This window comes from Haliotis rubra, unplaced genomic scaffold, assembly GCF_003918875.1.
Source record: "Haliotis rubra isolate DU_JTF1 unplaced genomic scaffold, ASM391887v1 Scf133, whole genome shotgun sequence".
Classification (NCBI taxonomy): domain Eukaryota; kingdom Metazoa; phylum Mollusca; class Gastropoda; order Lepetellida; family Haliotidae; genus Haliotis; species Haliotis rubra.
This window is the reverse complement of record NW_025765259.1, coordinates 1826124-1839784: the sequence shown is the minus strand read 5'-3', so window position 1 is coordinate 1839784 and position 13661 is coordinate 1826124. Positions and strand designations below refer to the sequence as shown.

Sequence of the window (13661 nt, the reverse complement as noted above, 5' to 3'; positions counted from 1 at the left end):
TTTGGCGTGTTTTGCAAGATATTTTGCGTTGTCAACATCCTGATAATATTCTCTTGGCGCTGATCCCTACTGGCTGTGTATTATACTTATTGTAACTGGACATTTGTAGTGCGGTGTTTAGTATTCTCACTCTTCCAGCTCATGCAGTTGTTATTGGGTTAACTTATATGCATTCTTTACCTTAATTACAATCATGTATATGCCTATATTTCTACAGCAAAAGTTATGGTTCACATGTATGTTTATGGAAAATTATATAGAAACATAATCATTATTATGTATGAGATAGATTTTGTTGGCATCCACACCTCCCAAGGCTGTCAGTTATTCAATTCAGTTTATAGTTTCACATACACATCACGTGACTTTCATACGCCCCTCGATCAAGAGGTCACCCACAACGTAACAGAATAGGGAAAGGTGATTCGACAAGGAGATCTTCTTTCCCCTGTACTATTGTGTTCACTTTCACAGGACACTACGTGAATATTCATATCCTGTGTACGTGTTGTCTTCGGTACAGCGCTGTATCTGCATAGTGGTGATGGGGCCTAGTATTACATGTATGCAAGGTTATTGTAAGCGAGACATTGTGGCAACCGATGTACATAGGTCACTACATGTACGTCGACCAATCAAGGCTTACTCCACTCGTAACCAGATATGTGTCTTTATCCGATTACAGAGTAACACTGTGACATTAACAGGCTGATACAAACATTCTTTTAACATTTTTCATTAAATTATATTTTTAGTGTGTATTTGTTACAGGACTGTAGACTGAACATTCTCCAACACATGATACCACTGCACTAGAGGAAAATGGACATGACGGTATTTACACAGATATACGAGTGTATATATACAAAGTGTAAATATAGACATTTTACTACACAGATATACGAGAATGTATATATACAACGTGTAAACATAGACATTTTACTACACAGATATACAAGTGTGTATATACAAAGTGTAAACATAGACATTTTATGCAGATATTATTTTTAGATATTATTTTCATGGGATCATGAAGTGAGTCGCACTGTATGTTTATGTAATTCTGTACACCTCGGCTCTGTGGTCCGAGGAGTAGTTAGACGACATCCAGGTCCAAGCGAGATATTTGTGTCCAGCTCCTGCATGAGTCTTGCCCTCCCCCCCTCCGACAATAGAGTCACAACCTACATCTCTTGATGTCTCCACATTTCTTCCAATGTTTCACGTCTTCCTTCACTTTTCTAGGTTTTCTGTTAATACTTGTTCCAACTGTCGAGTACTGGCCATAGTATCAGTGTCCTCTAGAGGTCAGCCAGAGGTCAGTACAGGCCACACTTGGTAGAAGGGTTCAGTTTGGCGTTCGCCGGACACTTAAAGGCTTTGTTAAACTCGTCAAGTTGACTGACTGCCAAGTTTACACTGCGGAAATCAAACAATATAAGCATGATATATTTATTGAAGAAATAGTATATGAATAGATGCAGAAGAATATTGAAACTAACACTGAAGACTGGACGTTAAACAGAATACATGTACTACTACGCCGCACTTTTCAAATACATCTGTTGTCAACATTTTCTAAAACATTTTCTTAAAAACAAGTAGAAACACGGCCAATACCAGTCAGTCAGCCTCAGTTCTGCGAATTTGAACATAATAACCCCTTTTTGAACACGGAAACTTAAAATGAACACGCTGTCCTCTAATGAACGTAATGACCCCAATTTGAACAATGATCACTATTTGTACAAAGTCCATTGAACAATGTTTACTATCGTAACCACAGTCCACAAATCGACAGTATGTCCCGAGTTCGAACGCGATGTGTACTGAAAAATACAGGTTTGGGTTCATTTTCACCGAGTTTCAAGGGTCATTTAATAAACTTTCATGACAAAGGGGTGGGGGGCCACACCCCCTCTGGATCCGCCTATGGAATATAACCATGAATATTTTTTATTATTGAACCAGAGTGGTGGGCACTATTTAAACCTCTACTGGAGTAAACTGATGAGAGAGTCTCACCTGTAATCCTCCCTGATGTTGTACCTGCCCAGGCGGTAGGCCACGTTAGGGTCGCGATTGAAACAGTACGTCTGGAAAATAACACATTGTTGTTGTGTACTTCTCGAGACAAATGTCACTGGTGTTCCAAAAACTGAACGTGTATTATAAGAATTATTTCAGGCATGAAAGTTACGTAGTTTATAAGAAAATTGAATTCTTTTGGCACTTTGCTAGGCATTGCATCAATTCAATCAGTCATGGGTTGCCGTTTTTTCAAGTGACTTTGAATGAATTTATTTCTAGAAATATACTTGTGGCACGAGAGGGCCTGTTGTATAAGGCGCCGCAATTCGTTATGCAGGGTGAAGTCCCACAGGTGTGCCACAAATGGGCAGTGGGTACAATCGTCAGTTCCATGTAATATTGTTTTTGCCTTACCTGGGCGTATGAAATGAAGAAGAGCTGGTCGTTTGTGAGACCTTGACCCGATGGCGCCAACTTCTCCACGCCATATTTGGACTCCCACTTGTGATAGGCCTGTGTGAGAAATGACTCCATCAGTACTCAATACGTTCAGTCAGCTTGTTGCACGTGTAGGAATAACATGTTGATGTGGAGCAGTGCACTATAAGTGGTTACTTTTTCCGGAGTGTGACGTAGTGTATCATGGCAGCACAAGGACTACACTTAAAGGCGGGCTAGCATCCAGTCAAATAGACTGGACCAGTAAGTTATATTTACCGGTAAAGATCATCCAACACCAACATAGCAATGGCAACATATACACATTAGATAAGTGGTATTTGTACTATGTAACTGTGGTTTATACTGTTGCAACTGATAACACTACAAGAATTTAAGATAAACTACCATACCCGGTCAATGTTTAAATGAAAATAAAAACATGATTTGGTTTGTTGTTATTTTCCTGTATGTCTTTAAGTGATGAATATTTCCAAGGGAACTCTTGTTATGGATGTTGTATGTTCTGCTCACATTGTAGGCAAGCCGCACACCCGTGACCTTTGCTATGTTGTCGGTGGCTGTCCTAGAGGAGCGTATCGGGAACTGTGAAAAGATGCACCATACCAGCAGAACACATAAGTGGATGTACGCACAAAACAGTCTAGATATGCATAATGCAGCCAGCAGCTTGGTGGCTTTCAAAAACATAAAATCAAACTATATCCGGAGAAACATTAAAATTCAACATAATTCACCTCTAGGGCAGTGTATCATCACTACAAGGCCTGCGTCAACATCTCTAGGGATGTGTGTCAACATCTCTAGGCAGTGTGTCAACATCTCTAGGCAGTGTGTCAACATCTCTAGGCAGTGTGTCAACACCTCTAAGCAGTGTGTCAACATCTCTAGGCAGTGTGTCAACACCACTAGGCAGTGTGTCAACATTTCTAGGCAGTGTGTCAACATCTCTAGGCAATGTGTCAACATTTTTAGGCCTTGTATCAACACCTCTAGGCAGTGTATCAACACCGCTTGGCAGAGTGTCAACATTTCTAGGCATTGTATTAACACCTCTAGTCAGTGTGTCAACATCTCTAGGCAATGTGTCAACATCTCTAGGTAGTGTGTCAACATCTCTAGGCAGTGTGTCAACAACTCTAGGCAGTGGGTCAACATTTCTAGGCAGTGTGTCAACATCTCCAGGCAGTGATTCATCATCTTAAGGCAGTGTGTCAACATTTCTATGCAATGTATCGACACCTCTAGGCAGTGTTTCATCATCTTGAGGCAGTGTGTCAACAACTCTAGGCAGTGTGTCAACATTTCTAGGCCTTGTATCAACATCTCAAGGCAGTGTGTCAACATCTCTAGGAGTGTGTCAACATCTCAAGGCAATGTATCAGCATTTGTAGGCAGTGTGTCAACATTTCAAGGTAGTGTGTCCACATCCCTAGGTAGTGTGTCAAAAACTCTAGGCAGTGTGTCAACACCCCTAGGCAGTGTGTCAACACCCCTAGGCAGTGTGTCAACATTCCTAGGCAGTATGTCAACACCCATAGGCAGTGTGTCAACATCTCTAGGCAGTGTGTCAACATTTCTAGGCAGTATGTCAACACTTCTAGCAGTGTGTCAACACCCCTAGACAGTGTGTCAACATCTCTAGGCAGTGTGTCAACATTTCTAGGCAGTGTGTCAACATCTCTAGGCAGTGTGTTAACATCTCTAGGCAGTGTGTCAACATTTCTAGGCAGTGTGTTAACATATCTAGGCAGTGTGTCAACATCTGTAGGCAGTGTCAACATTTCTAGGCAGTGTGTCCACATTTCTAGGCAGTGTGTCAACATCTTTAGGCCTTGTATCAACATATCTAGGCAGTGTGTCAACATCTCTATGCAATGTGTCAACATCTCTAGGCCTTGTGTCAACATTTCTAGGCCTTGTATCAACATTTTTAGGCCTTGTATCAACATTTCTAGGCCTTGTATCAACATTTCTAGGCCTTGTATCAACATTTCTAGGTAGTGTGTCAACAATTCTAGGCAGTGTTTCATCATCTTTAGGCATTGTATTAACACCTCTAGTCAGTGTGTCAACATCTCTAGGCAATGTGTCAACATCTCTAGGCAGTGTGTCAACATCTCTAGGCAGTGTGTCAACAACTGTGTGGGTCAACATCTCTAGGCAGTGTGTCAACATCTCTAGGCAGTGTGTCAACAACTCTAGGCAGTGGGTCAACATTTCTAGGCAGTGTGTCAACATCTCCAGGCAGTGATTCATCATCTTTAGGCAGTGTGTCAACATTTCTATGCAATGTATCGACACCTCTAGGCAGTGTTTCATCATCTTTAGGCAGTGTGTCAACAACTCTAGGCAGTGTGTCAACATTTCTAGGCCTTGTATCAACATCTCAAGGCAGTGTGTCGACATCTCTAGGCAATGTGTCAACATCTCTAGGCAGTGTGTCAACCTTTCTAGGCAGTGTTACATCATCTTTAGGCAGCGTGCCAACATTTCTACGCAGTGTGTCAACATCTCTAGGCAGTGTGTCAACATTTCTAGGCAGTGTGTCAACATCTCTAGGCAGTGTGTCAACATTTCTAGGCCTTGTATCAACATTTCTAGGCATTGTATCAACACCTCTAGTCAGTGTGTCAACATCTCTAGGCAATGTGTCAACATCTCTAGGCAGTGTGTCAACATTTCTAGGCAGTGTGTCAACAACTCTAGGCAGTGTGTCAACATTTCTAGGCAGTGTGTAAACATCTCTAGGCAGTGTTTCATCATCTTTAGGCAGTGTGTCAACATTTCTAGGCAGTGTATCGACACCTCTAGGCAGTGTTTCATCATCTTTAGGCAGTGTGTCAACATCTCTAGGCAATGAATCAACATCTCTAGGCCTTGTATCAACATCTCTAGGCAGTGTGTCAACATCTCTAGGCAATGTGTCAACATCTCTAGGCAATGTGTCAACATTTCTAGACAGTGTATCAACACCTCTAGGCAGTGTGTCAACATCTCTAGGCAATGTGTCTGCCGACGTCAGTTTCTCTACAGAGACAAAGAGGAAGTGTGACCAATGTATTGTATGATGCTGCGCTGAAACCAAGTGTTAACGTGAGATTTGTGCAGTGTGCAGTCTGGATGTTCACTTACATACACTTGCTTGCCATCTGGTTGAGTGAACGGCCCCTGGGTCGTGTTGTAGGCGTCAATCATGCATTTCTTCACGTCCCCGTATGACGTCACAGTAGCGTTGGTCCACCACGAGTTCTGAGATCCCAGGTACCTTCCTGTTGTGTCCCAATTTTTCCCTAGAAGAAGAAAAGGCTTTAACAGTAGGTCGGTTATATCTCTTGACGTCGACACTAGCCCTTGTTAATTACTCTAGGACCGTTAGGTCACTAGGTCTTCGTACTAGGACCGTTGTGTCTCAGGTAGGTCTTAGGTAGGCCCATCGGCCTTATCACAAGTTACCTTATATCTCCAGCCCTTGTCTTTGGGTTTTAACACGAAATCCCCTGTATCCAGGTCTTGGCTCCAGGTCCGCTATGAACCCAGGCTTTGGCACGAGGAACGTTAAGACGCAAGGTGTGTTAAGTGTCGTTGTTTTGACACAGGTTACATTATGTCTCTTGACATTATGTCCCGTTGAAACGGTCCCTTATGTCTCTAGGTTTTGACACTGGGTCCGTTATATCCCTGGGTCTTGACACAGGATCTTTTAGGGCAATAACTATTGACACTAGGTCCGTTATGCCCCTGCTTCATGACACAGGATCATTTAGGGCCCTAACTATTGACAATAAGTCCGTTATATCCCTGGGTCTTGACACAGGATCTTTTAGGGCAATAACTATTGACAGTAAGTCCGTTATATCCCTGGGTCTTAAGGCAGGATCTTTTAGGGCCCTAACTATTGACAGTAAGTCCGTTATATCCCTGGGTCTTAAGGCAGGATCTTTTAGGACAATAACTATTTACAGTAAGTCCGTTATATCCCTGGGTCTTGAGTCAGGATCTTTTAGGGCCCTAACTATTGACAATAAGTCCGTTATATCCCTGGGTGTTGAGGCAAGATCTTTTAGGGCCCTAACTATTGACACTAGGTCCGTTATATCCCTGGGTCTTGAGGCAGGATCTTTTAGGGCCCTAACTATTGACAATAAGTCCGTTATATCCCTGGGTCTTGAGGCAGGATCTCTTAGGACAATAACTATTGACAATAATTCCGTTATATCCCTGGGTCTTGACGCAGGATCTTTTAGGACAATAACTATTGACAATAAGTCCGTTATGCCCCCTGCTTCATGACACAGGATCTTTTGGGGCCCTAACTATTGACAATAAGTCCGTTATATCCCTGGGTCTTGAGTCAGGATCTTTTGGGGCCCTAACTCTTGACAATAAGTCCCTTATATCCCTGGATCTTGAGGCAGGATCTCTTAGGACAATAACTATTGACAATAAGTCCGTTATATCCCTGGGTCTTGAGTCAGGATCTTTTAGGACAATAACTATTGACAGTAAGTCCGTTATATCCCTGGGTCTTGACGCAGGATCTTTTAGGACAATAACTTTTGGCAGTTATTCCGTTATATCCCTGGGTCTTGAGGCAGAATCTTATAGACAGTAAGTCCGTTATATCCCTGGGTCTTGACACAGGATCATTTAGGACACTAACTATTGACCGGTCCGTTATATCCCTGGGTCTTGAGGCAGAATCTTTTGGGCCCTAACTATTTGACAATAAGTCCGTTATATCCCTGGGTCTTGACGGATCTTTTGGGGCCCTAACTGTTGATAAGTCTTATATCCCTGGGTCTTGAGGAGGATTTCTTAGGACAATAACTATTGACAATAAGTCCGTTATATCCCTGGGTCTTGAGGCAGGATCTCTTAGGACAATAACTATTGACAATAAGTCCGTTATATCCCTGGGTCTTGACGCAGGATCTTTTAGGACAATAGCTATTGACAGTAAGTCCGTTATATCCCTGGGTCTTGACGCAGGATCTTTTAGGACAATAACTTTTGGCAGTTATTCCGTTATATCCCTGGGTCTTGAGGCAAAATCTTATAGGGCCCTAACTATTGACAGTAAGTCCGTTATATCCCTGGGTCTTGACACAGGATCATTTAGGACACTAACTATTGACCGTAAGTCCGTTATATCCCTGGGTCTTGAGGCAGAATCTTTTTGGGCCCTAACTATTGACAGTAAGTCCGTTATATCCCTGGGTCTTGACGCAGGATCTTTTAGGACAATAACCATTGACAGTAAGTCCGTTATATCCCTGGGTCTTGAGTCAGGATCTTTTAGGACAATAACTATTGACAGTAAGTCCGTTATATCCCTGGGTCTTGAGTCAGGATCTTTTGGGGCCCTAACTATTGACAGTAAGTCCATTATATCCCTGGGTGTTGAGGCAGGATCTTTTGGGGTCCTAACTATTGACAATAAGTCCGTTATATCCCTGGGTCTTGAGGCAGGATCTTTTAGGGCCCAAACTATTGACAGTAAGTCCGTTATATCCCTGGGTCTTGAGGCAGGATCTACTGACTATTTGACACTATGTCTCCTAAAATTCCTTATTTGTTTACATGTTGGGTTATCATGATAATAATAATAATAAGTACATTTATAATGCGGCAAATCCAGACACAAAGTGTCTGCTCATAGTGCTACATGAGGGATTCTGACATCACCAGGTTAAGAGAAATGTTTTGAGACTGTCTTTGAACATTTGGAGAGTAAGGATTCCTCTAAGATGATCTGGGAGTTTATTCCAGAGAGTGGTGGCATTGTAAGTAAATGATCTCTCACCAAATCGTCTCAGACGTGGGGTTGGAACAGAGAAGGGATGTTGTTGGGCAGATCGGAGGACTCTAGATAGGTGGTAGACTTGTGTGAGTTCTGACAGGTAGGAAGGTGCTGACACGTGATAACACTGATAGGCCAGAGCAAGCACTTTATACTGAATACGTGCATCAATAGGTAGCCAGTTCAGTTTCATCAGTATGGGCGTGATGTGCACAGATTTCTTTGATCGTGTAACTATCCTTGCGGCAGAATTCTTAATGCGCTGAAGCCTGGACATTTGTTCATTGGTGATGTTACATAAAAGACTATTACAGTAGTCCAGCTTGGATAGCACTAAACTCCTGACAAGCATATGTGCAGTATCTCTAGACAGCAGGTGCCGGATGCTGCCGATGTTCCTGAGATGATAGTGACAAGCTCTGCAGGTCATAGTGATGTGCTGATCCATCGCCAGGTCATTGTCTAGCATAACTCTAAGATTTCTAACACAGTCAGTGAGAAGAACCTGAGACTGTCCAACACTAAGAGATGAAACATTTGCTTTGTTCCGCTTATCACGTGTACCAATCAACATGGTAACATGGGTTATCATGACGGGTAACACGGGTTATCATGACGGGTAACACGGGTCATCATGATGGGTAACATGGGTCATCATGACAGGTAGCACGGGTGATCATGACGGGTAACACGAGTCATCATGATGGTTGACACGGGTTATCATGATGGTTGACACGGGTCATTATGACGGGTAGCACGAGTTATCCTGATGCGTAGCATGGGTTATCATGACAAGTAACATGGGTTATCATGACGGTTAACACTCTTATCATCACGGGTAACATGGGTTATCATGACGAGTAACACGGGTTATCATGGCGGGTAACACTCTTATCATCACGGGTAACATGGGTTATCATGACGAGTAACATGGGTTATCATGACGGGTAACACTCTTATCATCAACGGTAACATGGGTTATCATGACGAGTAACACGGGTTATCATGACGGGTAACACTCTTATCATCATGTGTAACATGGGTTATCATGACGGGTGACATGGTTATCATGACGGGTAACATGAGTCATTATGATGGGTAGGACGGGTTATCATGGCGGTTAGCACGGGTTATCATGACAAGTAACACGGGTTATCATGATGGGTAACATGGATCATCATGACAAGTGACCCGGGTTATCATGACGGGTAACACGGACTCGTGTCCACATAAGTAAGAGAAACGATTGAGAACCCTGCTCGCTAAGAAACCACATCGACATCTGTTGGGCAGCCTACCGTACTCGTCGACGAGGTGGATGACGAAGTGTCCGAGGATTGTGCCGAACGAACCAAATGTGAAGTAGTGAGGGAGTTTGAAGTCGTAGATGGGGAACTGCAGCAGCCCCGCGGGGACGATCACTTCGTTCCAGTACCATAGCACGGCCATGTTGGTGTCGAACGTGCTGAAGTACCACTGGTTCCTGTCCTCGCCTTTCACCAGTTCCTTGCTCCAGGCCAGTTTGTGGTAGTTGTTCATGCTCAGGATGTTCCCAAAGAAATCCGATGCGTTTATGTTGATCTGGGGGGTAGATTTGAGGCAACTTAGTGGTGTTAATACATTGTCTCCGAGACCTAACCATTTAGTCCAGGTACCGGTCAGGAGAGAATGTGGCATACAAAAGACTCTCCTCCATATAAATGTCTACAGGAGACTGAGACTTTTAACTGAACACACTCTTGTGTACATCGCCCGTGCTACACCTGTTGATCTCCAACACAATGGAGCTTCAGGATATTACCAGAACATGTGGAAAGTCGTGTAACAACGTGATCCGTGACATACACTTGTATTTCAAAAAGAAAAAAGTTTGATTCTAAACAGCATAGTAAGAAGATAATATTGACTTTCAATATAGTTTTATCAAACATTATATACGTAAAGCACGCACACACACTTTAAGAGCAACAACACAGATTGATTGTCATATCGATGACAACAGATTCAACACTGTATGTGTCTGTGTGTGGTCAGTAGCCTTCCTGTGGTGCTAATGCTTGCATGTGTGTGTGGTCGGTAGCCTTTCTGCGGTGCTAATGCTGGCATGTGTGTGTGGTCAGTAACCTTCCTGTGGTGCTAATGTTTGTTTGTGTGTGGTCAGTAGCCTTCCTGTGATACTAATACATGCTTCTGTGTGGTCAGTAGCCTTCCTGTGGTGCTAATGTTTGTTTGTGTGTGGTCAGTAGCCTTCCAATGGTACTAATACATGCTTGTGGGTGGTCGGTAGCCTTCCTGTGGTGCTTATGGTTGCTTGTGTGTGGTCAGTAGCCTTCCTGTGGTACTAATACATGCTTGTGTGTGGCCAGTAGCCTTCCTGTGGTACTAACACATGCTTGTGTGTGGTCAGTAGCCTTCCTGTGGTACTAATGCTTGCTTGTGTGTGGTCGGTTGCCTACCTGTGATACTACTTAATGACCGTGCATGGTCGGATGCCTTGATTATACTTACTGGTTGATAGAGGACATCGATATTGTCTTTGTTTTTCAGCAAGTCTGAGTAACCGAGTTTGTAAGAGGCTCCTTTTATCTGGAAAACATCAAATATGATAACATACTGATTGCGTTGATGACTTTGGTTAAGTAGTTGAAGTTATGGGATGGGAGATGGGATGGGAGATGTGATGTGATGAAAGAACCGTGATAATGTCCTAGGTTATAGTAAGGGTTGTCTTGCTGACCTTGGCTAGACAAATGGGATGTGAGATGGGATGTGAGATGGGATGTAATGAAAGAACCATGATAATGTCTTAAGATAATAAGGGTTGTCTTGCTGACCTTGGCTCCCCCAGATGGGATTAATGAAAGAACCGTGATAATGTGCTAGGTTATAGTAAGCATTGTCTTGCTGACCATTGCTAGACAGATGGGATGTAATGAAAGAACCGTGATAATGTCCTAGGTTATAGTACGCATTGTCTTGCTGACCTTGGCTAGACAGATGGGATTAATGAAAGAATCGTGACAATGCCCTTGGTTATAGTACGCATTGTCTTGCTGACCTTGGCTCCCCCAGATGGGATTAATGAAAGAACCCTGATAATGTGCTAGGTTATAGTAAGGATTGTCTTGCTGACCATTGCTAGACAGATGGGATGTAAACAAAAGAGAACCCTGACAATGTAATATATTGAAGTAAGGACAGACAGATGGGATGTAATGAAAGAACCATGACAATGCCCTTGGTTATAGTAAGCATTGTCTTGCTGACCTTGGCTCCCCCAGATCGGATTAATGAAAGAACCCTGATAATGTGCTAGGTTATAGTAAGCATTGTCTTGCTGACCATTGCTAGACAGATGGGATGTAATGAAAGAACCGTGATAATGTCCTAGGTTATAGTAAGGATTGTCTTGCTGACCTTGGCTAGACAGATGGGATGTAATGAAAGAACCGTGATAATGTCCTAGGTTATAGTAAGCATTGTCTTGCTGACCTTGGCTAGACAGATGGGATGTAATGAAAGAATCGTGACAATGCCCTTGGTTATAGTACGCATTGTCTTGCTGACCTTGGCTCCCCCAGATGGGATTAATGAAAGAACCGTGATAATGTCCTAGGTTATAGTAAGCATTGTCTTGATGACCTTGGTTCCCCCAGATGGGATTAATGAAAGAACCTTGATAATGTCCTAGGTTATAGTAAGGGTTGTCTTGCTGACCTTGGCTAGACAGATGGGATGTAATGAAAGAATCGTGATAATGTCCTAGGTTATAGTACGCATTGTCTTGATGACCTTGGCTCCCCCAGATGGGATTAATGAAAGAACCGTGATAATGTCCTAGGTTATAGTAAGGGTTGTCTTGCTGACCTTGGCTAGACAGATGGGATGTAATGAAAGAATCGTGACAATGCCCTTGGTTATAGTACGCATTGTCTTGCTGACCTTGGCTCCCCCAGATGGGATTAATGAAAGAACCGTGATAATGTGCTAGGTTATAGTAAGCATTGTCTTGCTGACCATTGCTAGACAGATTGGATTAATGAAAGAACCGTGATAATGTCCTAGGTTATAGTAAGCATTGTCTTGCTGACCTTGGCTAGACAGATGGGATTAATGAAAGAACCGTGCGTTGATGACTTTGGTTAAGTAGTTGTAGTTATGAGAGATGGGATGTGAGATGGGATGTAATGAAAGAACCATGATAAGGTCTTAAGATAATAAGGGTTGTCTTGCTGACCTTGGCTCCCCCAGATGGGATTAATGAAAGAACCCTGATAATGTCCTTGGTTAAAGTAAGGATTGTCTTGCTGACCATTGCTAGACAGATGGGATGTAACAAAAGAACCCTGACAATGTAATATATTGAAGTAAGGATTGTCTTGTTGGCCTTGGCTAGACAGATGTGTTGAAATAAAAGAACCATGACAATGTGATATACTAAAGTTAAGTTGATCTTAATGACCTTAGCCTCAGCCTTGGCTCTTGTGGCGGCGTCCATCCATCGAGTCTGTCTTAGAAGGTCAGCCAGTGCTTGCTTTGTCGTTTCAGTAATATCTGTCACCTAAAAGTTTAAAATGTGTTCCTTTTTAAGATATATCACATAAACGGATCAGTGACGACAACGGGGATTCATAGAAAGGGTTTGAAAACACATTTATTCGCATTATGATCACAATTACTCATATCATTTACGTGGGAAATGTGACGGGAAAATGTCCCACAATGGAACGTAGCTGAAGTAAATCACATTTATTCTTGTGGGGCACGCTGTTGTTAAACAACTGGCTATTGAAGTAGTTTTCTGTGTTGGTTGCACATCAAGCTATCACGTCATGTGCTACCTTTTCTTTATTCTGGTCTGCAAAATGGTCGACGATGTACAGCTGGCCCAGGGCTTCAGGCATGACGTAGCTGACGTAGCCGAAGCAGTATTCCCATCTGCCCGGGAACTCCGTCCTCCCCGACGTGTCGAACAACACCTCCCTGTTGGCGTGGATATATTCCGTCGACAAGTCCTCGACATATACCTCCATCACCCGCCAGATCAGGTAGTTGTGAAGCATCCTGGGAAATACCAGTACTTTATGGCTTCATCATTGCTTGACAAACCGTAATATAAATACGTTGTAAACGTCTCTCGAGGGTGATACGGCCTGGTGTCCGCCTTTTTGTAGCAGTTTCACTCCGAGCCGGTGTAAGTTTACATTGTATTTAATTTACCGCCATGTTAAATGTACAAAACATCATCTTATTTCATTTTGAAGACCGATAAGCTCACTACCGACTATATGACATGTAAACAAAATGGCGTCTCTCGACAGGATTTTTAAAATCAGTGAAACATATTCTGACAAGCTTAAAACTGCTA

At 42.8% G+C, this 13661-nt stretch overlaps 1 protein-coding gene across 1 annotated transcript in view; it reads right to left on the bottom strand.

Annotated features, from left to right (window-relative positions):
• Nucleotides 1–925: 925 nt before the first annotated feature.
• LOC124267714 (neprilysin-2-like) overlaps nucleotides 926–13661 on the bottom strand; it is a 37517-nt gene continuing 24781 nt past the window's right edge. Inside the window, exons 7-15 of the mRNA XM_046702696.1 lie at nucleotides 13135–13357; nucleotides 12756–12854; nucleotides 10802–10879; nucleotides 9592–9874; nucleotides 5626–5783; nucleotides 3004–3075; nucleotides 2446–2544; nucleotides 2026–2096; nucleotides 926–1419 (exon numbers count right to left, since the gene is read on the bottom strand). Of these exons, the coding sequence (XP_046558652.1) occupies nucleotides 1320–1419; nucleotides 2026–2096; nucleotides 2446–2544; nucleotides 3004–3075; nucleotides 5626–5783; nucleotides 9592–9874; nucleotides 10802–10879; nucleotides 12756–12854; nucleotides 13135–13357 (1183 nt within the window). The 3' untranslated portion in view covers nucleotides 926–1319. The remainder of the gene's footprint in view (nucleotides 1420–2025; nucleotides 2097–2445; nucleotides 2545–3003; nucleotides 3076–5625; nucleotides 5784–9591; nucleotides 9875–10801; nucleotides 10880–12755; nucleotides 12855–13134; nucleotides 13358–13661) is intronic.